The sequence below is a fragment of the Myodes glareolus genome, chromosome 13 (genome assembly GCF_982192425.1).
Source record: "Myodes glareolus chromosome 13, mMyoGla1.1, whole genome shotgun sequence".
NCBI classification, from domain to species: Eukaryota; Metazoa; Chordata; class Mammalia; order Rodentia; family Cricetidae; genus Myodes; species Myodes glareolus.
The window spans coordinates 77621052-77644007 of record NC_142038.1 but is presented as its reverse complement, the minus strand read 5'-3'; the positions used below and the strand labels follow the sequence as shown (position 1 = coordinate 77644007).

Here is a 22956-nt window from a genome sequence, read left to right as displayed (position 1 = left end):
GAATTTTAGTCTTTAATTTCTTCCTTTATTTCTTTCTTGATCCATTGATGATTCAGGTGAGCATTGTTTAATTTCCATGTGGTTGTGGGCTTTCTGAAATTAGTGTTGCTGTTGAATTCTAAATTTAAGCCATGGTGATCCTTTAAGATACATGGAAGATACATGGGGTTATATCAATTCTTTTGTATCTGTTGAGGTTTGCTTTCTTACCTAGTATGTGGTCAGTTTTTGAGAAGGTTCCATGAGGTGTTGAGAAGGTGTATTCTTTTTTGTTTGGACAGAATGTCCTGTAGGTGTCTGTTAAGTCCATCTGAGTCATAACTTGTTAGTTCTCTTATTTCTGTTCATGCCCAGTGATAAAGTGGGATGTTAAAGTCTATAACTATTTGTGTGTAAAGTTTAAGGTGTAATTTAAACTTTAGTAGTGTTTCTTTTACATATGAGGGTGCCCTTGCATTTGGGGCATAGTTGTTCAGTATAGAGATTTCCTCTTGATTAATATTTCCTGTGACTAGTATGAAATGTCCTTCTTTGTCTCTTTTGATTGGTTTTACTTTGCAGTTTATTTTGTTAGATATTAGGATAGCTACATCAGTTTGTTTCTTAGGTCCATTTGATTGGAAAAATTTTTTCCAACCCTTTACTCTGAGGCAATGTCTGTCTTTGAGGCTGAGGTATGTGTTTTGCATGCAGCTGAAGGATGGATTCTGTTTTTGTGTTCCGTCTGTTAGCCAGTGCCTTTTTAAAGGTGAGTTGAGTCCATTTATATTAAAAGGTATTAATGACCAGTGATTGCTAGATCCTGTTATTTTAGTTTTTGCTCTTGGTTGTGTTATTGTGTGTTTTTCCCTTCTTTGGGAGTTGAAGCTGTGAGATCATCTATTGTCCATGTTTTTGTGGATGTAGCTAATATCCTTGGGTTGGAGTTTTCCTTCTAGTACCTTGTGTAGGACTGGGTTTGTGGCTAGGTTTGGTTAAATCTGGTTCTGTCATGGAATATCTTGTTTTGTCCTTCTATGGTGATTGAAAGTTTTACTGTAGTCTGGGCTGGCATCCATAGTCTCTTAATGTCTGCATAACGCATGACCAGGACCTTCTGGCTTTCATTGTTTCCACTGAGAAATCAAGTGTAATAGGTCTGTTTTTATATGTGACTTGGCCTTTTTTCTTTGCAGTTCTTAATATTTTTCTTCATTATTCTGTATGTTTAGTGTTTTGATTATTATGTGATGAGAGGACTTTTTTTGAATCCAGTCTATTTGGAGTTCTGTAAGCTTCTTGTATCTTCATATGAATATCTCTCTTTAGATTGGGAAAGTTTTCTTCTATAATTTTGTTAAATATATTTTCTGTGCTTTTGAGTTGGACTTCTCCTTCTTCTATCCCTATTATTCTTAGTTTTGATCTTTTTTGGTGTTCCATTTTTCCTGGCTATTTTGTATTAAACTGTTGTTAGATTGAATGTTTTCCTTGACTGATGAGTTTATTTTCTCTAATGTATCTTCAGTGCTTTAAATTCTCTCTTCCATCACTTGTATTCTACTACTTATGCTTGCATTTGTGGTTCCTGATTGTTTTCTCATAATTTCCATTTCCATAATTCCCTTGGTTTGTATTTTCTTTATTGTCTCTATTTCAGTTTTCAAGTCTTGCATCATTTATTTCATCTATTTGATTGCTTTTTCTTGTTTTTCTTTAAGAGATTTGTCGATGTTTTCCAATTTTTTGTTTGTCTTTTCTTCCATTTTTTGAGGAAATTTTTCATTTCCTCTTTAAAAGCTTCAAACATTCTCCTAAAGTTATTTTTTAGATCATTTTCTTCTGCTTCATCTATATTTGGGTGTTCAAATCTTGCAGTTATAGGGCCACTAGTTTTTGTTGGTGTTGTGTTGCTCTTTATGGTATTGATTGTGTTCTTACCTTGTCTACCCATCTTTTCCTCTGATTAGTGTAGCTGGGGCTGTGTCTCTGGTATCACTCTTCCAGGTGCCAGTGGATCCAAGTTTCAGATGGTTGCTCCTCCTGGTGCAGTCAGGGCCATGGCTCCAGTCACCCTGTAGGTTACTCAGTGTTCCCCGAGGTGGCTTAGCACTCCTGAGGGTCACTCTGTAATCCTGGGGGTCATTCATGCCTGCTCCCATAGAGGTTACTTGCTTGGGGCTGCTCCCACGGAAGTCGTGGCCTTGGGTCTGCTCTGGCAGATGTCACTGGCTCAGGGCTGCTCTAGCATAAGTTGCTGGCTTATGCCTGTTCCCTCAGAGGTCACTGATTCCCACCAGGTCACACAGAGGTCTCTGATGTAGGTGGGCCTTCTGTTATGTGTTATTTTCATTGGTTAATAAAGAGATTGCCTTGGCCCTCTGATAGGACAGAAAATTAGGTAGGCAGAGTAAACAGAACAGAATGCTGGGAAGAGAAAAATGAGGCAGACGCCATGGAGCCAGCCACCAGCTCAGACATGCTGAATCTTTCCTGATAAGCCACTACCTCGTGGTGCTACACAGATTATTAGAAATGGGTTAATCAAGATGTGAGAGCTAGCCAGTAACTAACTCTCTAGAGATAATGGGCCAGGCAGTGTTTAAATGAATACAATTTGTGTGATGTTATTTCCGGGGCTAAGCTAGCCGTGCCAGAGCCGGGCTGGATGAAAAGCAGGGCTGCCCGCAGCTCCTCACTACAGACTACAGATGGTGCCCATGTGGATAACTGCATCCACAGAACGCTTGAGAAAGCTTGGAAAAGAATAGAGTAAAGCATGTTTTCTTAGTAGCAGCAATTTCTCGGGTCTGCTATGCTTGCTAGAGGTAAGCAGGCGCGCTCATCTAGGAGAGGCTTCCTGACTCAGCTTTGGCTGTAGGGCCCTGCAGCTCTTTTAAGAGGTCCTGCCATTTGGATGGTGTTGATGAAGGGCTGAGGGCATGCTTTTCGGTTTTCTGCCATAGCAGGAAAAAAGCTGTGCTGTTTTAAAATGTTGACTTTCTGGGCCGTCCTGCCAGGGCAAACTCTGACTCTTTCAGGCAGGCAGTCAAACTGAGTGTGATCGGTGAGCAGAATGATGCAGCTTGCTTGCTGGCAGGGATCTTGAAATGCCACAGGAGTTGTGGCAATAGGAATGGCTCCAGTGGTCCTCTGCCATGAGGTTGGAGGACTAAGGAGTGGGCTGGATCTAGCTGTCAAAGCCACGGCTTTATCCTCTCCTTAAAGACTCATGTGATTAGAAGAAGAAAGATATACAGTAAAGAGAGATTCAAAGACAAAGAAAACCTCTAAATGGTTTACAGTGTGTTAAAAATATATGCAAGCTAAAAGTTAAAGTTCTTAAAGTTAAAAAGAAAGAAACAGAGTAGTTGGGTGTGGTGGTACACACCTTTAATCCCAACACAAGGGAGGCAGAGGTAGATTGACCTCTGTGACTTCAAGGGGCAGAGGTATATTGACCTCTGTGACTTCACGGTGTGGTAGTACACACCTTTAATCATAGCACTGGTGAGGTAGAGACAGAGGGATCTCTGTGAGTTCAAGGGCAGCCTGGTCTACAGAGTTATTCCGGGACAATGATACACAGAGAACCTCTCTCAAAAAGTAAAAGTAAAAATAAAAGAAATAGAGGTTAAAATAAAGTCGCATAAAGATGGAAAATACACAGAGACTCTTGATACTGTATGCTATTTTGCTCTCTTTGAATTGCTTGAATACTGAGGAGGGAGCAACAGCTGCTAAAAGATATTTGTTTATAAATGCTGCTGAACTAATCTAAGGTAGATATTTTGAAAATACCTTGGCTTCAAAATTTGGATCTAAGGCTATGATGCTTTGGAAAAGTCCTTCTTTTATTTTCATAGAGAATGAGACCCTGTGGATTGTTTCTATCCCAATATGGTATGATAGATCATACCCTGAAAGGTTGCTATAAACACGCTCAAGAAATTACTTTGCTCAACTGTCAACAGAGATTAATCTAGCACACAGTTTATACCATGAAAGACCTGATTAACAGCGCCCCTACACAGCAGGAAGAAGTTTGGAGAGAAATAACTACGTCCATATTCCCAAATATTGCTTATAAATGTTCTTTTAAATTTAAAGGGGGATATGATATAGATATAAATAATTTGTATTTGTATGGATTTTAAGGTCAATTTTGTTATATGTATATATGTTTCTGATCTTGATTGAGGTATTGTGATTGTGTAGTTCATTTAAAAATGCAATGTATAATTAAAAATATAGGTTGTTAATGGATAATCATCGATAATAGTCAAGCTTGTAGTAATGTTAGTTTGATTTTCTAGATGTGCATAGATATATTTCAGATAGGCATTCTTTATATCTTTCAAAGACTACAGAACATGGCATTTAATGTTTTAGTAACTTAGGGCTTTTCATGACAATGAGACACGTCTGCTCCTGGCAGCACCAATCTACTTCAAGAGGAAGATGGGCATCGAAGAGGCTACTTATGGAGTTGGTTAGCCATTTTGGGCAAGAAACTGCTCTTGCCTGGACTGTTGTATAAACTGGACACAGAGAACCCGCAGAGAGAGGACTGCTGAACTTGCCTACAGGCAAGATTATCTTTTGGGGTTCCTGATTCATGAAAGAGTCTGCAAGACATTCTGCAGGACACAGCAGATAGTGACTGAACTGCCTTTGAAATTTCATGCTTCATGGAAATGTCTCTGGATACTATGGGCCTGTAGGGTGAAGATGAATGCCCCAATGGTACAGAGGAACTTTGGGTGACTGTCCAGGCAGCAAGATGTCTCTGTTATTTCTAGAGTTTTGGAAGTTGCTTACTTCTTGTTTACTTAGGTAATATTATATCCTTCTGGAGTCTTTGATGGAGTTGAAGAATGGTTAGTTATAGTTATAGTTTTTCTTAGTTATGTGTAAAGTTATGATAAAGGAACAAACTATTATCAATGATTACCCATTAACAACCTATATTTTTAATTATACATTGCATTTTTAAATGAACTACACAATCACAATACCTCAATCAAGATCAGAAATATATATACATATAATAAAATTGACCTTAAAATCCATAACAAAGGAAATTATTCATATCAATATCATATCCCCCTTTAAATGTAAAAGAACATTTATAAGCAATATTTGGGAATATGGACATAGTTATTTCTCTCCAAACTTCTTCCTGTTGTATAGGGACGCTGTTAATTAGGTCTTTTATGGTGTATCCTGTGTGAAGTAATTTTTTGAGGGTGTTCACAGCAATCTTTCAGGAGGGCGTGGTCTGTCATACCATATTGGGATAGAAGCAATCCACAGGGTCTCATCCTCTGTGAAAACAAAAGAAGAATCTCTTTTCCAAAGTATCATATCCTTAGATCCAAATTTTGAAGTCAAGGTATCTTCAAAATATCTATCTTGGATTAGTACAGCAGCATTTATAAACAAATATCTTTTAGCAGCTGTTGCTCCTTTCTCAGCATTCAAATAATTCAAAGAGAGCATAATAGCATACAGTATCAAGAATCTCTGTGTATTTTCCATCTTTATGCGACTTTATTTCAACCTCTATTTCTTTTATTTTTACTTTTAACTTTTGGCTTTTTGAGACAGGTTCTCTGTATATATCTTTGTCCTGGAATAATTCTGTAGACCAGGCTGTCCTTGAACTCACAGAGATCCACTTGCCTCTGCCTCCCCAGTGCTGAGATTAAAGGTGTGTGCTGCAATACCTTGAACTCACAGAGATCTGTCTGACTTTGCCTCCCAGGCATTAGGAATAAAGGTGTGTACCACCACACCCAACTACTCTCTTTCTTTTTTTTCACTTTAAGAACTTTAAACTTTGGCCTGCATATATTTTTAACGCACTGTAAACCATTTAAAGGTTTTCTTCATCTTTGAATCTCTCTTTACTGTATATCTCTCTTTTTCTGACTACATGAGCCTTTAATTTACTAAGCAATATGGAGAGCCTTGGCTTTGATGGCTAGATCCAGCCCATTTCTTAGCTTTCCAGCCTCAGGGCAGAGAATCGCAAGAGCCATTTTTATTGCCACAACTCTGTGGCGGTTCAAGGTCCCTGCCAGCAAGCAAGCTGCATCATTCTGCTCACAGACCACACTCAGTTTGATTGCCTGCCTGAAAGAGTCAGAGTTTGCACTGGCTGGACAGCCCAGAAAGCCGGCATTTTAAAACGGCACAATTTTTTCCTGCTACAACTAAAACCAAAAAGCATGCATTCAGCTTTTCATCAACACTGTTTAAGTGTTTTGTGGCAGGACCTCTTAAAGAGCTGCAGGGTTTTGCAGCTAAAGCTGAGACAGGAAGCCTCTCTTAGATGAGAGCATTTGCTTGCCTCTAGCAAGAAGAGCAGACCTGAGAAACTGCTGCTACCAAGAAAACATGCTTTGCTCTATTCTTTCCCAAACTTTCTCAAGCTTTCTGTGGATTCAGTTATACACGTGGGCGCCATCTGTGGTGTGGGAGAATTATCTGTATTCTGTCAATCATGTATTTCAATAAAACGCTGATTGGCCAGGCAGGAAGTATAGGCAGGTCAGCCAGATAGGAAGTAGAGGCAGGGCAAGGAGAACAGGAGAAGGATAGGAAACAGGAAGCTCCCTCCACCATTCCTGCCCAGACCACCAAAGAAGCAACATGTGAGCTGACAGCTGAAAAAGGTACCAAGCCATATGACTAACACAGAGTAGAATTATGGGTTACCGTAAGATGTAAGAATTAGTTAATAAGAAGACTGAGCTAATGGTCCAATCAGTTTATAATCCTATGGAGTCTTGTGAGTGATTTTCTTTGGGACTTGCCAACTGTGGGGTACCAGGTGGGACAGAAGTCCCAACAAGCCGGCCTTCATGTTACACTTCCCTGTCATTCACTAAGTTGATATTCAATCTTTGGGTGGCAGGGGATAGGGGGATGAGTGTGATACATATATCAGAAGGATTTCCAAGTCACCATAGTGATTTCCACCTGAGCCATAGGAAGTCAGACAACACTTTACTTCACAGGAGTGATATGACTGCCAGGTGCCAGGCTCTTACGACAGGGACCTCTGCCTTAGGATCACCACACTGATAGATCTGTCTCCCCACCGGCAAGTCACCCAAAGGTGGTCAAATAGAGCACACTGGGACCAAGGTGATGGAGAGAAAGATGACAGAGGCCCCCTTGTTGTCTTCTTGGTTTCCAGTTTTCAGAGACTCATGAAATCTGCCTGCAAATCCTTGCTCTAGACAACCCCACATTCTCCCAACTTTGGATTCAGGAGGTTTCTGTGTCTTGTAGGTGGTTACAACTCAGATGGCAGCTAAATGAAACTGGGGAAGGTGAAGGAAGTGGGCCACAAGTCTGATCCTGCACATGGCAGGACCACCCAGGAAGTAAAAAGGAAGTAGAAAGTTAGGCAAGAGGTCTTACTTCAAGATCTCCGGGTCAGCAAACATCAGATCTTGAAAGGCCTTGAACAGGAAGCTCATGAGGAAGTAGGGCCCAAAGGTAATGTATAACACCTTGAACAGAGTGGGTCCTAGTCCTTCTAGAGGGACTTGACAATCGGCGCCTCGACCTCCTCATTCATATCCAACTGGGAATTTCCCTTTAGGCTTGTTGGGATCTTTTGGAGATGGATGCACAATCTGCACAGGCTGCCTATAAAACAAGGAGGGCAAAGAAGTTATTGGGTCCACCAGAGAGGCAACCCACAGTCAAGAAAGTAAAGAGTAGAACCCAAGACAAGTCACCATAGAGAGGCAACTTAATGCAGTAGGTGTGACCCTGGACTCAGGAGCCCCGAATCCTGCCTGGGCCATTGGCTGGCTGCAGCTGCAAGTACACTAAAGCTCACTTCCTCTGTTGCAAAACAGGGTTCATAGTAGGACAGGTATGGCAGTGCATGACTGTAACCCTAGTGCTGGGGGAGGCTGAGACAGAGGATCACAAGCTTGATGGGAAAAAAAGAGCAATATAGTGAGTGGGGCTCTGTCAAAATAAATTAGAAGTCGTGCCTACCTGTAAACAGAGACTAAGCTTTCATTTTCCAGCTACCCAGACCCAAATAATCAAATGGAAAACTATATTAATTACAACTCTGTTTGGCCAATGACTCAGGTGTATGCCTAGTTAGCTCTTAAATTTAAAATTAACCCATTTCTATTCATTTCCCACCTTGATTTACTCTAAGTCATTGAACAAAATAGCTTTATTCATCAATCAAGAAAAGCAACACATATACAGAAGCACATCCGACATCACCTACCACATGGGGTGGATGTGCAAACTGAATGAGAGAACATAACTGAAAGGCTTGGCAGACCCAAGCTCATCTCCAGACACACAATTCTTATTAGACACTCAACTGGCTGCCTTATAGGAAGGGATGGATCAGTTCTAAAATCTGTAGTGGGAACTCAAGAGACCCAGATGAGCTAAAAATCATCCTGAAAGAAAAGAATGAAGGTGAATGTCATACTACTCAATTTCAAATTTTACTGTGAAACAACAGATGTCAAAAAAGGCACAAGGAAGTTACATAGGGACCAGTGTAGTAGAAGTAAAGGCCCAAAATTAAAGAACCAGAAGCAGGCTGGGGTGGTGGTAGTACATGCCTTTAGTATCAGCACTCAGAAGGGAGAGGCAGGCAGATCTCTGTGAGTTCAAGGCCAACTTGGTCTATAGAGTATGTTCCAGGAAAGCCAGGGCTACACAGAAAAACTCTGTCTGGAAAAAACAAGGAGAAAAAATCCAGAAACAGGTGATTTCTGTCAAGCTCATTAATTGGCGATAAAAGAGTCTTTTCAACTACAGGTGATAGGCCAGGCAAAGTGGGTCATGCCTACAAAAAAACAAAGCAAAACCAAAAAAAACAGTAGTAGGAAACTAGATAGCCACATGCACAGAATAAGCTAAACCATGACCTCACATTATGTACAGAAATTAAAGATTTTTATTTATGTGTATGTGCATTTGCCTACATGAGTGTATGTACACTATATGAGCATTGGCACCTGTAGAAGCCAGAAATGGGTGTTGGATCCCTAGAAACTAGAGTCACAGGTAGTTGTGAGTCACCTGATGCAGGTGCTGGAAACCAAATCTTGGTCCTCTATAATAGCAGTATGAGTCATCTCTCCAGTCACACAGAAATGCACTTAAGATGGATCCAGCTTCTACACATTTGTAACTAAGAACTACAAATCCTGCTGAGCATGCTTTGCACACACAGTCCTAGTACTTGGCAAATGGAGGCAGGAGAATCTTGAAGTTCAAGCTCATCCTCAGCTATACAGGAAGGAAAATGACAGCCTAGGCATAGTGATATGCCAAAAGTTTATCTCAAAAGTGAAACAAAATAAGACAACACCACCTCCAGCACCACAAAACAAATCGTCATGGCTACACAAGCTTTCAAACAGCCTTGTTTCATAAATCTAAGGCCTCAGGTGACCTAGCACAGTGACCATCCTCCTGTGTGGTTCTGTAGTTCGGCCCTGTCCTACATAGGCCAGTCCTGAATAAAGAAGACAAATACCCCAGCAGGATCCACACACGTGAAATGCCAGTCTGAAGTCACCTAAGTCTAGACTCTCTCCTACATCTACAGACACAAGTCTATACAGACTGCGTTCTTAACACATTTAAACATGCAGTGTCCCCTCTTATCCATGGATATTATTGGCTATGTCTTCTTACAAATACCTGTAAATACCTGTGGCAAAAGTTTAATCTACAAGTCAACCAAAAATTTAAAAAGAGACATTTACAATAAAAATGACATGATATCAGCACGTTTGGTTACTCCCAAAGCATCTTTTATTCTGTCCTCATCCTTCTTGTGATACTAAGAGATGACAGACGAAGTAAAGCAAATGGCAGGCTCTGTGATGAAGCTTTAGGCTGACACCTAAGGATCACTCACCCATAAGCACAACCAATCTATTACTGGCAGGTGGGTAGTGTGTAAAGTGTGGACACAGTAGACAAAAGGACAATTCATACCCAGGGTGACAGAATATGACAGAACAAGAATAGTGTATAATTTAAACCTTAAGAATGGAATTTTAGATTTAATATTTTTAGATGATGTTTGATCACAGTTAACTAAAACTATAGGTATGAGAAGATCATACCTCAGTCTTTTAAACCATCACCTGTTAAAGTAATTAATAGCTACTTCATTTTGTTTTACACTACCTACTTTTAGATATGCCATCCTTTACAGATTTTTCCCTGGTAAAAATACTGTGTTTCCTTTTACATGGTGCCATGACTTCTAAACCAGCAGCAACAATAAAAACCTTATGACGGCTGACACATGTCAGCCATGTCAATAGTTGACACATGTCAACTATTACAGGAAGAAGGGGCAAAAAAGAACGACCACTGGTCCCCAAACCTCCTAAAAGAATGTTTCTCATTTGTCAGAACATGGAGTAGCAGTGCTCTTTAAATCAGACCACAGTGTAGGATAAGAACTTGCTCATCTGTTCTTAAAAAAAAATCACTTGCCTAAAAATAATGTGTTCACCTAAATAATTAGAAACTGACTCAGGAGGCAAGGTCATTGATACAGGGAATGTTCTAATTGAGAGGAAGGTAAACATCTCCTAAATAACAAGTATGGTCATCAAGCCTAGATGTGGAGCTCAGTCCCTCTCTCTAAGAGCTCTTTGATGGGCTGGAGAGATGGCTCAGAGGTTAAGAACACTGGCTGCTCTTCCAGAGGTTCTGAGTCCAATTCCCAACAACCACATGGTGGCTCACAACCTCCTGTAATTAAATCTGGTGCCCTCTTCTGGTCTGCAAGCATATATATAGTCAGAATACTGTATACATAATAAATAAATAAATCTTTGGTTGTTTTTTTTTTTAAAAAAAAAAAAAAGCTCTTGAGCCATGATTTCCCGAAGATGGAGCTTGGAGACTGACAGTTCTTCCATCTCCTCAAGATGTCCTGAATAAACTTGAAACCCTATGAGTTGCCCAGCGTGGGTGCCAGGAACCAAACTAGAATCCTTTGGAAGAGCATCAGGTACTTTCACTGAGCTATCTCTCCAGCTCCACTTTTCTTTTTTTTTTTATTAAATTATAAAAGTTTCCATTTCAGCCCCTCCTCCCCCCACCCCCCACCCCCCCCCACTCCCTCTCCTCCTCCCTCTCCATCCCCCAGAGCAGTCAGGGTTTCCTGCCCTGTGGGAAGCCCAAGCTCCTCCCCCCTCCCTCCAGGTCCAGGGAAGGTGAGAGTCCAAACAGACTGGAGCGCCAAAATCCAGTATATGCAGAGGAAGCAAGTCCCAGTGTCATTGTCAACGGCCCTTCAAAAAGGCTCCGGGCCAGCCACATTCAGAGAATCTGGCTGGATCACGTCCTCGCTCAGTCCCAGTCCAACAGGCCTTGATGAACTCCCATTATATCAGTCCCCCTGTATCAGTGGGTGCTCGCATCCCTCGCAGTCCTGATTACTTTTTTTATTTTCTTCATCATTCTGTTCCCCATTTGGACTGTGGAGTGCTCAGTTCGGTGTTCCAATATGGGTCTCCATCCGTATCGCCATCCAACGTCGGATGAAGGTTTCCTGTGCCCGTGCCTTCTTTGCTCACGATCTCCTTCCCTCTGCCTCTCATTTGGACCTAGGGAGCTAGGTCCAGTGTTCCAACGTGGTTCTCCGCCTCCATCTCCATCCATCGCCAGATGAGGGTTCTATGGTGACATGCAAAATATTCATCAGTATGGTTGTGGGCCAAGGCCGGTTCAGGCACCCTCTCCTCTGTCCAGAGAACCATCTGGGGATCTCTCCTTGGACCGGGGATCCCCTTTATAATCAAGTCTCTTGTAAACCCTAAAATGATTCCCTTAGTTGAGGTATATACTTGCCTGATCCCATATCCATCCTTCCTCCCTCCCCCCATCCCAGTACCCTGATCTTTCCCCAATCCTCCCCTACTCCCTTCTCTCTAACCATCTCCCTCTCCGACAACCCTCCCACCCCCCCATGCACCCGAGGTTACCTGGGACTCTTGTCTATTTCCTACCTCCTGGCGGATAGCTAAATAATCTTCATCAGGTTCATCTTCTTATTTAGCTTCTCTAGGATCACGAATAATAGGCTCAAAGACCTTTAATTATGGTTAGAATCCACTTATGAGTGAATACATACCGTGTTCCTCTTTTTGGGTCTGGCTTACCTCACTCAGTAAAGCGTTTTCTATTTCCATCCATTTGCATGCAAAATTCAAGATGTCATTGTTTTTTACCGCTGAGTAAAACTCTAATGTGTATATGTTCCACACCTTTTTTAACCATTCTTCTATTGAGGGGCACCTAGGCTGTTTCCAGGTTCTGGCTATTACAAATAGTGCTGCTATGAACATAGTAGAACAAATGCTTTTGTAGTATGTTAGGGAATCTCTAGGGTATATTCCCAAGAGTGGAATTGCTGGGTCCTGAGGGAGGTTGACTCCCAGTTTCCTGAGAAACCGCCACACTGATTTCCACAGTGGCTGCACAAGTTTGCATTCCCACCAACAATGGATGAGTGTTCCCCTCATTCCACATCCTCTCCAGCATAGGCTATCATTGGTGTTTTTGAGTTTGGCTATTCTGACAGGTGTAAGATGATATCTCAAAGTTGTTTTGATTTGCATTTCCCTGATCGCTAAGGAGGTTGAGCATGACCTTAAGTGCTTTTTAGCCATTCGAAGTTCATCTGTTGTGAATTCTCTGTTAAGTTCAGTACCCAATTTTTTAATTGGGTTAATTAGAGTTTTAATGTCTAGTTTCTTGAGTTCTTTGTATATTTTGGAGATCAGACATTTATCTGTTGAAGGGTTTGTGAAGATCTTTTCCCAGTCAGAAGGTAGCCTTTTTGTCTTACTGACAGTGTCCTTTGCTTTACAGAAGCTTCTCAGTTTCAGTAGGTCCCATTTATTCATTGTTTCTCTTATTGTCTGCGCTCCTGGGGTTCTGCTTAGGAAGTGGTCTCCTGTGCCTATATCTTGTAGACTACTTCCCACTTTCTCTTCTATCAGGTTCAAAGTGGAAAGATTGATGTTGATGTCTTTTATCCATTTGGACCTGAGTTTTGTGCATGGTGATAGATATGGATCTATTTTCATTCTTCTACAGCTTGACATCCAGTTATGCCAGCACCATTTGTTAAAGATGCTATCTTTCTTCCATTGTATACCTTTAGCTCCCTTGTCAAAAATCAGGTGTTCATAAGTTTGTGGGTTAATACCCGGGTCTTCTATTCGATTCCATAGGTCGACTTCTCTGTTGTTATGCCAATAACAAGCTGTTTTCAATACTGTTGCTCTGTAATAGAGTTTGAAGTCAGGGATGGTAATGCCTCCAGAGGTTCCTTTATTGTATAAGATTGTTTTGGCTATCCTGGGTTTTTTGTTTTGCCATATAAACTTGATTATTGTTCTCTCAAGGTCTGTGAAGAAGTTTGATGGGATTTTGATGGGAATTGCATTGAATCTATAGATTGCTTTTGGTAGAATTGCCATTTTTTACTATGTTGATTCTCCCAATCCAAGAGCAGGGAAGGTTTTTCCATTTTCTGGTATCCTCCTCAATTTCTTTCTTCAAAGACTTAAAGTTCTTGTCAAATAGGTCTTTCACTTCCTTGGTTAGAGTTACCCCAAGATATTTTATGCTATTTGTGGCTATCATGAAAGGTGATGTGTCTCTGATTTCCCTCTCTGCTTCTTTATCCTTTGTGTAAAGGAGGGCTACTGATTTTTTGGAGTTGATCTTGTATCCTGCCACATTACTAAAGGTGTTTATCAACTGTAGGAGTTCTTTGGTAGAGTTTTTGGGGTCGCTGATGTACACTATCATATCGTCAGCAAATAACGAAAGTTTAACTTCATCTTTTCCAATTCGAATCCCCTTGATCCCCTTATGTTGTCTTATTGCTATTGCTAGAACTTCAAGCACTATATTGAAGAGGAATGGTGAGAGTGGACAGCCTTGACGTGTTCCTGATTTTAGTGGAAAGGCTTTGAGTTTCTCTCCATTCAATTTGATGTTAGCTGACGGCTTGCTGTATATTGCTTTTATTATATTTAGGTATGATCCTTGTATCCCTAGTCTCTCCAACACCTTTATCATAAATGGGTGTTGAATTTTGTCAAATGCTTTTTCAGCATCCAATGCAATGATCATATGGTTTTTATCTTTCAGTTTATTTATATGATGGATTACATTGATAGATTTGCGTATGTTGAACCAACCCTGCATCTCTGGGATGAAGCCCACTTGATCATAATGGATGATTTTTCTAATGTATTCTTGGATTCGGTTTGCCAGTATTTTATTGAGTATTTTTGCGTCAATGTTCATGAGTGAGATTGGTCTGTAATTCTCTTTCTTGGTTGTGTCTTTGTGTGGTTTTGGTATCAGGGTAACTGTAGCTTCATAAAAAGAGTTTGGCAATGGGTCTTCTGTTTCTGTATTGTGAAATACATTAAGGAGTATAGGTATTAGCTCTTCCTGGAAGTTCTGGTAGAATTCTGCATTGAAACCATCTGGTCCAGGACTTTTTTTGGTAGGGAGATTTTTGATAACAGCTTCTAATTCTTCATGACTGACAGGTCTATTTAGATTGTTCAGCTGGTCTTGGTTCAACTTTGGTATATGGTACTTATCTAAAAAAATGTCCATTTCTTTTACATTTTCCAACTTTGTGGCATATAAACTTTCGTAGTAAGATCTAATGATTCTCTGAATTTCCTCTATGTCTGTGGTTATGTCCCCCTTTTCATTTCTGACCTTATTAATTTGCAAGTTCTCTCTCTGCCGTTTGATTAGTTTGGATAAGGGTTTGTCAATCTTGTTGATTTTCTCCAAGAACCAGCTTTTTACTTCATTGATTGTTTGGATTGTTTTTTGTGTTTCTATTTTGTTGATTTCAGCCCTCAGTTTGATTATTTCCAGTCGTCTAGACCTCCTGGGTGAATCAGCTTCTCTTTTTTCTAGAGCTTTCAAGTGTGCTGTTAAGTCTCCAATGTGTGCTTTCTCCATTTGCTTTAATTGGGCACTTAGTGCTATGAACTTTCCTCTTAGCACTGCTTTCATAGTGTCCCATAGGTTTGAGTATGTTGTGTCTTTATTTTCGTTAAATTCAAGGAAGAATTTAATTTCTTTCTTTATTTCTTCCTTGACCCAGGGGTGATTCAGTAGTTGACTGTTCAACTTCCATGAATTTGTTGACATCCTGGGGGTAGCACTGTTGTTGAATTCTAACTTTAATCCATGGTGGTCTAATAAGACACAGGTGGTTACTAATATTTTTTTGTATCTGTGGAAGTTTGCTTTGTTACCCAGTATGTGGTCAATTTTCGAGAAGGTTCCATGAGCTGCAGAGAAGAAGGTATATTCTTTCCTATTTTGGTGGAATGTTCTATAGATGTCTGTTAAGTCCATTTGATTCAATACCTCCAATAATTCTCTTATTCCTCTGTTAGGTTTCTGTCTGATTGACCTGTCCATTGGTGAGAGAGGAGTGTTGAAGTTTCCTACTATTAGTGTGTGTGGTTTGATGACTGCCTTGAGTTCTAGAAGTGTTTCTTTTACATAAGTAGGAGGCTTTATATTAGGGGCGTAGATATTCAGGATTGAGACTTCCTCCTGATGAATTGTTCCTGTTATGAGTATAAAATGTCCATCTCCATCTCTTCTGATTGATTTTAGTTTGAAGTCAATTTTGTTGGAGATTAGAATGGCCACACCTGCTTGTTTCTTAGGTCCGTTTGCTTGAAAAACCTTTTCCCATCCCTTTACTCTGAGTAGGTGTCTGTCTTTGTGGTTGAGGTGTGTTTCTTGTAAACAGCAGAATGTTGGATCCTGTTTTCGTATCCAATCTCTTAGTCTGTGCCTTTTTATAGGTGAATTGAGTCCATTAATATTAAGTGATATTAATGACCAGTGGTTGTTGACTCCGGTTATTATTACTTTTTGTTTGTTTGATTAATAGAGTTTGTATGTGTCCCTTCTTTGAGTTAAGCTCGTGAAGGGTCGCTAGATGTCTGAGTTATTGTAAGCAGTGCTGGCAATGTTGGACTCCTTGTGTTGCGATTTTCCTTCTATTACTTTCTGTAAGGCTGGGTTTGTGGCTGCGGATTGTTTAAATTTGTTCTTATCCTGGAATATTTTGTTTTCTCCATTGATAGTGAATGATAGCTTGGCTGTGTATATTAGTCTGGGCTTGCATCCATGGTCTCTTAGTTTCTGCAGTACCTCTATCCAGGACCTTCTGGCTTTCATGGTTTCCATAGAGAAGTCCGGTGTAAGTCTGATAGGTTTACCTTTATAAGTTACTTGCCCTTTTTCCTTTGCAGCTCTTAATATTCTTTCTTTAATCTGTATGTTTTGTGTTTTGATTATTATATGGCGAGGGGATGTTTTTTTTTGATCAAGCCTATTCGGTGTTCTGTATGCTTCTTGAACCTTCATAGGGATATCTTTCTTTAGATTGGGAAAGTTTTCTTCTATAATTTTGTTGAATATATTTTCTGGTCCTTTGATCTGCAGTTCTTCTCCTTCTTCAATTCCTATTATTCTTAGATTTGGTTTTTTTATTGTGTCCCAGATTTCTTGAATGTTTTGTGATGAGAATTTGTTGGATTTGCTGTTTTCTTTGATCAGAGCATTTATTTTCTCTATGGTATCTTCAGACTCTGAGATTCATTCTTCCATCTCTTGTATCCTGTTGGTTATGCTTGATTCTGTGGTCTCTGTTCGTCTACCTAGATTTTCCATATCCAGCCGGCCCTCATTTTGTGTTTTCTTCATTGCCTCCATTTCAGTTTTCAATTCTTGAACTGTTTCCATTACCTGTTTGATTGTTTTTTCTTGGTTTCCCAGTATATCATTCATGGATTTACTCATTTCTTCGATGTTTTTTTTATATTTTTCATCCATTTCTTTACTCATTTCTTCAATCTTTTTGTTATACTTCTCATCCAGTTCTTTAAGGGAGTTATTCATATCCTGTTTAAGGGACTCTATTGCTTTCATAAGGGCATTTTTTCCCGCTTCTTCTGAATTAAGAGGTTCAAGTCCTTCTATTGTAGGGTCATTGGGTTCTGGTGATTTCATGTTGCTTTTTAGATTGTTGGAGGAGTTCTTGCCTTGGCGTCTGCCCATCTCTTCCTTCAAATGCTCTCTACTGGATCTTCTAGTACCAGGTCAGGTTCCCTTGTTGGGCAGGGAATTCACTGACAGAAGGCCTACCTTTCCTCAGGCAGTCTATTGAAACACAGGCACTCCCTACTACCGGGTTGCACTCACAACCCAGGCCCAGCGAGCAAGGGAGTTGCTCTGGGGAGATCTTGTGGTCCCAGAGGGAAGGGGGGAAGAGAGGAAGGTGTACCTGGATAAAGGCTGGGACAGGATTCAGGAGAGCTCTGCAGGGAGGAGTCGCCTCTGCCTGGTGACCAGATTGTCGAGGGGGGCGGGGAAAGGCTGAATTCCTCCTAGAGGAAGCCCTCTGGCCAGGAGAAAACTCACCCCTCCTCCAATGGGAGTCTGCTAGAAGTTCACTCTCTCCTGGATAAAGGCTGGGACTGGATTCAGGAGAGCTCCGCAGGGAGGAGTCGCCTCTGCCTGGTGACCAGATTGTCGAGGGGGGCGGGGAAAGGCTGAATTCCTCCTAGAGGAAGCCCTCTGGCCAGGAGAAAACTCACCCCTCCTCCAATGGGAGTCTGCTAGAAGTTCACTCTCTCCTGGATAAAGGCTGGGACTGGATTCAGGAGAGCTCCGCAGGGAGGAATCGCCTCTGCCACTCCTCCAATGGAAGTTCACTCTCTCTTGCTGGCCAGGAATGTGATTGACTCTACTTTTCTTTTAATTAGATACACTGGACATTAAGGCATTGAATACTGGAGGGATGACGACCTGTCTACTTTCCACTTAGCTTTGTGCTTCCTCCCTCTGCTCTGAGCAGTGATTCCAACTTCTACTTACATTCTAATGGGTGTTTGGGTTTGATTCTGTTTTGGACTATCACAGACAAGGCAGCTACAAGTCTGTACAAGTCTTTGGGAACCTAAGTTTCCAGTTCTTTTGGGTATCTGCCTAGGGACAGAATGACAACAGGTAAGTAACTCCATTTAATTCAAAAACAACAAAAACACCTCCAATCTCTTTTTTAACAGCTACTGAACCACTAGATAGTCATGTCAACAGGAAACATGATCCAAAAATGCCTTACATAAGGGGAGCACAGGTTGAGGAGAACACAAAATACTATCACAAACCAAGGAAGAACTGGGCCAGAAACAAAGACAGGAGCAGGAGGCAGGGTAGACCAGATAGATTTCTCTACAGAAATCTTAGGGCCAACAATCTAAGGCAGACTTCCCAGCCCACGCCTCTCTCATCACTTCCCTGGACAAGCAGAACTCCCAGCAGCCCAGAATCTATCTCAGCTTACACCTTTTCTCTGAATAAGTAACCCTGCCAAGTTCTGGCCCAACAAGATTTGTTCCCTACCCTTCCCTATCCACAGGTATGAAATGTGTTCACACCTTTGGAAAAAAAGAACAAGTGATTCCTCACTAAGATGAGCATCCCTGAAGGTCTGGGTCATGTTGGGGTTTGGTGGCTAGCTGGGACCCTTAATTATTTCTTTACCAGACCCCAACATAAACTATCTCTCTCTGGACCGGCGTGGAGGAGACACAATTCTCATGGTTTCATTGGGAGGGAAATTCTCAGAGATACCTCATGATATTCTGAGTTTACATCCTGAAAAATTCCTCCTCATTATTCTCCAGTCTTTAAACCAAAACTTAACTCAAAGGGAAATACATTAGCATTCTGTCTCCTAGGTAATCAGGTAAATGATGCTTTGTCAAGTTTGCATCTACCTGTCTGCTGTGTATGCTAACTGTCACATATGTTTGAATTAGCATCTCTATCAGGCATCCTCCAAATTATAAAGAAAGGGGCAAAACCACATCCTGATCTTTTGTTAGGGCAGTGACAGCCTATCTGCATGGCTATGTGACCACTTCAGGTGGGGCCTATGGCTTCAGAACTTGACTGCCACACCAAGTAGAAATATGGGCCTACAAGGTTATAGAATCAGTCTTTGGGTGGCGGCTTTCAAGCCTAGAGGGTCAGTTCCTGCCATACCCTCTCCAGCAAAATGGAAGTGCCCAGGCCAAATCTGCTCCAGATGAGTAAATACAACTTGTCTAGAAAAGTTACAAGGATTGATCTAGAACTGATCAGATCAATGTCATCAGATGACATTTATCTCACGAGCAGCTAAGAAAATCCAGAGAAGAAGAATGGAGGCTCAGAGCCAGTGAGATGGCTCAGTGGCTCAGTGGTACCTGCTGTCCAGCCTGACAACCTGAGTTCAATCCCCAGGACTCACATGGTAAAGGGCGAGAACCAACTCCCCTAAGTTGTCCTTTGGCCTCCAGACAAGCATGCTATGGCAAATGCACACCCATAGATGTGCGCATATATATATATATATATATATATATATATATATATATATATATATATATATATATACACATATATAACAAAAACACCTATTTAATCCAGCAAGAACACTCAAGAAACAATCAAGACACCAGAAAGATGTTCAGAGAGGGAGAGGCTAAAAAGACAGACCGAGTAAGGAGGGTAAGCCCTAGCACACACAGCAGCTGAGGGCTGTGAGTAGCAGAACCAAGTTTAAGCCTGGCAGATGGCCCCCTCTCTCCTTCTGGAGAACTCATCAATCACTGATGTCAAGATGTAACTTACAGACAATACAGGAGGGAGTTTCTGGGAGTTCCCTTTGGTGTTAAACACTTCCACTCCACCCCCATCTGATGAAGGAGAAACTGCAGTCTATGGAGGTGATTCAGTTTCCCCAGAACAAGAAATTTAAGAGGATTTAGGGCACAGTGGCTAAAGGAAGGTAACAGGTCAGCATAGGCAACATCTGCCCGAGAGAACACAGAAACATGACACTCGCTTTCTTGACTTAGCACGTTTCTTCTTCCAGTTATTTTACCAGCACAGGTACGACTTCTTCTGATGTGTGTTCCCTTATTCAGTGACCAGAGGTCACTGCTCTCCAGGGGCTGGCAGTAGCCCTGCACCATCATCCTGGGAGCAGAGCACAAAGGGAGACACAATGAGCATTGAGAGTACCGTGGGCTCCCCTCACATTCCTGCTATCACTGTCAGCCATGACTGGGGAAACCTGAGGATGAGTGGACATGAATGCATATTAACTAATTATGATTAAGTCTACTAGGTTTTTTAGGGAAATGGGTCCATCTTGACAGACAGGTGAACAGTGTGAAAGAAAGAAGTACCTGGGTGTTTCTAAATATTGTTCTGTTTTGCAAATTCTAATTTTAATTATTTTATTTTCAAACAGGGCCTCATGTAGCCCAGACTGGCCCCAAGCTTTCTATGTAGCCAAAGATGACCTTGAACATGTTTTTCTTGCTTACTGTGAAAATATCGGCAAATTCTAGGTGTTTTATTGTTGTCGATCATGTATATTTGTCCTATGATGTACATATATGGCTTTACTGTAAACTAGGGAACAATAATAATAACAGCAGTTACTACTCTGTATCTGTGGGTTTGGAAAAGTTATGTCTCACGCTATTCCTCAAGCAGAAGAGCATGGCAGCTATTTCGGCTGCATTCGGGGTCATGCGGCATCTAGAGATGATACAGAATACAAGGCAGTTGTGGTTAAATATACGTTACTCTGCTTTATATGGGATACTGAGCAATCAGAAAGTGTACTATCTGTATGAACTTCTGGAACCAAGCCTGCTAGGATATCACATCAAATAGTTATGAAACCCATCATCACAAAGGCAACCCTATGCCAAAGGCTAAAGGTGCTCACAGCCCATGAGCTTTATCACACTGAGTTCATAAAATTGGAGTTTATAAAATTTGAGGCTAGTTGGTGACCTTGCGGACTGTACAGGTGTTATGCCCAGATCTGCGAAGTCACCCCCAAAACCAAAAAGGATACCGAGTCCCATATGTAAAAGTGAAGAGCCTTTATTTCATGCAAGTTTGCAAACTCGTTCTCTCTGCATGTCCAACATATTGGAATAAATGGAGATCCCCAAGCTCGGTTAGAGTTGGGTTTTTAAAGTAGTAAAGGTGGGGGTGAGGGATTTCTAAGGTTCAGCACCTCTGATTGGCTGGCATTTGTCTAGGGGTGTCCTGGTGGGTGTGTACTGGCAGGTGATCCTATCTACATCAGTTGGAATGTTAGGCATTTCCTTTGGATGGTCTGTTCTTGGGTGGTGCTCTGGTAATCTGTTTGTGGTTCTTCCTGCAACCAGGTATTGCTTCAGAGTAAACTACTAAGACTCAGACCTCCATTAAACTTATCAATGGCTGAGTCCAACTTTGGCAAGTGATAATGGTTGGAAGTAAAGAACTTCCTTTGGGTGGTGTTTCTATTTAACTTATCATAGCTGGCTCTTGCAACAGAAAGGAACTAGAGGGAGCTGAGCTGTGTGGAAGCATTCATTCACCTATTGCATTCATGCCCCACTACCTACCCCATCAGGAAGTCAAGCCTGTAATATCCCAAAAAGTGATCTAAAGAGGCCAGTTCTGCAGCGTCGAGCCTGGAGAGAAGTTTCCTGTTCCAAATGCGCTATTTCCGGTTGCAAAAGAAAGTGTTTCTGCCACCATTGCTACGGCCGAAGTCTGGGAAGGGCTTCCGGTGGTCGACCAGAGATCAGAACCGGAGCAGCGACCTTTGGTGTTGCCTCCACCGTTGCTGCTGTCTGGGCTCTTGGTCGCGGAGACGTCCCAGAAGATGTCGTTGAGGTGTGCAGCCTTCAAGTAAAAATAAATGATTTTTAAAAACATAATGGGTGGTGGTCCATAAAATAAAATATAAAATAATAAAAATAGTAAAAATAATGGGCGGTCCTGAAGACAGTGGAACAGATCTCTCTGGTCTTCAGGAGCCAGCGTGTCACAGTTATCCAGCCAGTGATGGGGTCCCCATACTAAAGAATCACCATCCTAGTCCCCTTCACTGCCCTCTATGGACTAAAACACATATTAGAAACACACAGGACCCTGTGTCAAAACGAATCTCTGTGTATACCAAATTGTTTTAGGTCTTCAAGTGTTCTGCCAAATGATCCTAATTTATCTGTTGACTTATTATAACGTTCCTGAGCCTTTTTATTTATTTTTTCCTCTTTTTTACATACTATTCCTAGTTCGCCCCTCCCTTGTCTCCCGCTCCCCACACCTCTTCACCCCACCCGCAATCTGCTCCTCAAAGAGGGTAAGTGGGGGAGTCAACGAAATGTGTCACATCACCATATTGAGACAGAACCAAGGCCCTCCTGCTCCTGTCTAGGCTGAGCAAGGTTTCTCTTCATTGGAAATGGACTCCAAACTGCCAGATCACCAAATCATCAGAAGGGATTTGATAGCTCAGTCGTAGGTCTTCGATAGCTCGGTTGGTAGAGCAGAGTACAGTAGTGGATGAACCGTGGCAATCCTTAGAACCTTTTTATTTTAACAGCTCCTGTGGTTACACATCTGCAATTTCTATAGATACTTATCTGCATGTATTCCTATGAATGCTCATTTGCATACCTTCACATGAGCTGTCTCATTTGCACATATTCATGAGGGTGTTCATTTGCAATGTGTTCCTATGGGTGAGCGCTCGTTTGCATATTTCCATATGGCTGTCCTTGAGCGTGAATTCGTATGGAAGGATGTTCATCTGCATATGTTCATACGGATGATCATTTGCATACATTCATGTGATTGACTGTTCATTTGTATATGTCCCTATTGGTGCTTGTTTGCATGTGCTTACAAGGATTAGTGTACATTTGTATGTATTAATGTTGATAGAGCTCATTTGCGGATATTCATCAGATCAAGTGTGTCCTTGTGGAAAAGAGCATGTCCTTGAAGGGAGGGTGTCCT

The 22956-nt window shown here is 41.4% G+C and overlaps 1 protein-coding gene across 1 annotated transcript in view; it reads right to left on the bottom strand.

The window, feature by feature from the left end:
- The window catches only part of LOC146891851 (uncharacterized), a 102104-nt gene extending 81426 nt beyond the window's left edge, over positions 1–20678 (bottom strand). Inside the window, 2 exon segments of the mRNA XM_085676507.2 lie at positions 20021–20115; positions 20590–20678. Coding sequence (XP_085532633.2) covers positions 20021–20115; positions 20590–20678 — 184 coding nt within the window.
- Between the last annotated feature and the right edge of the window lie 2278 nt (positions 20679–22956).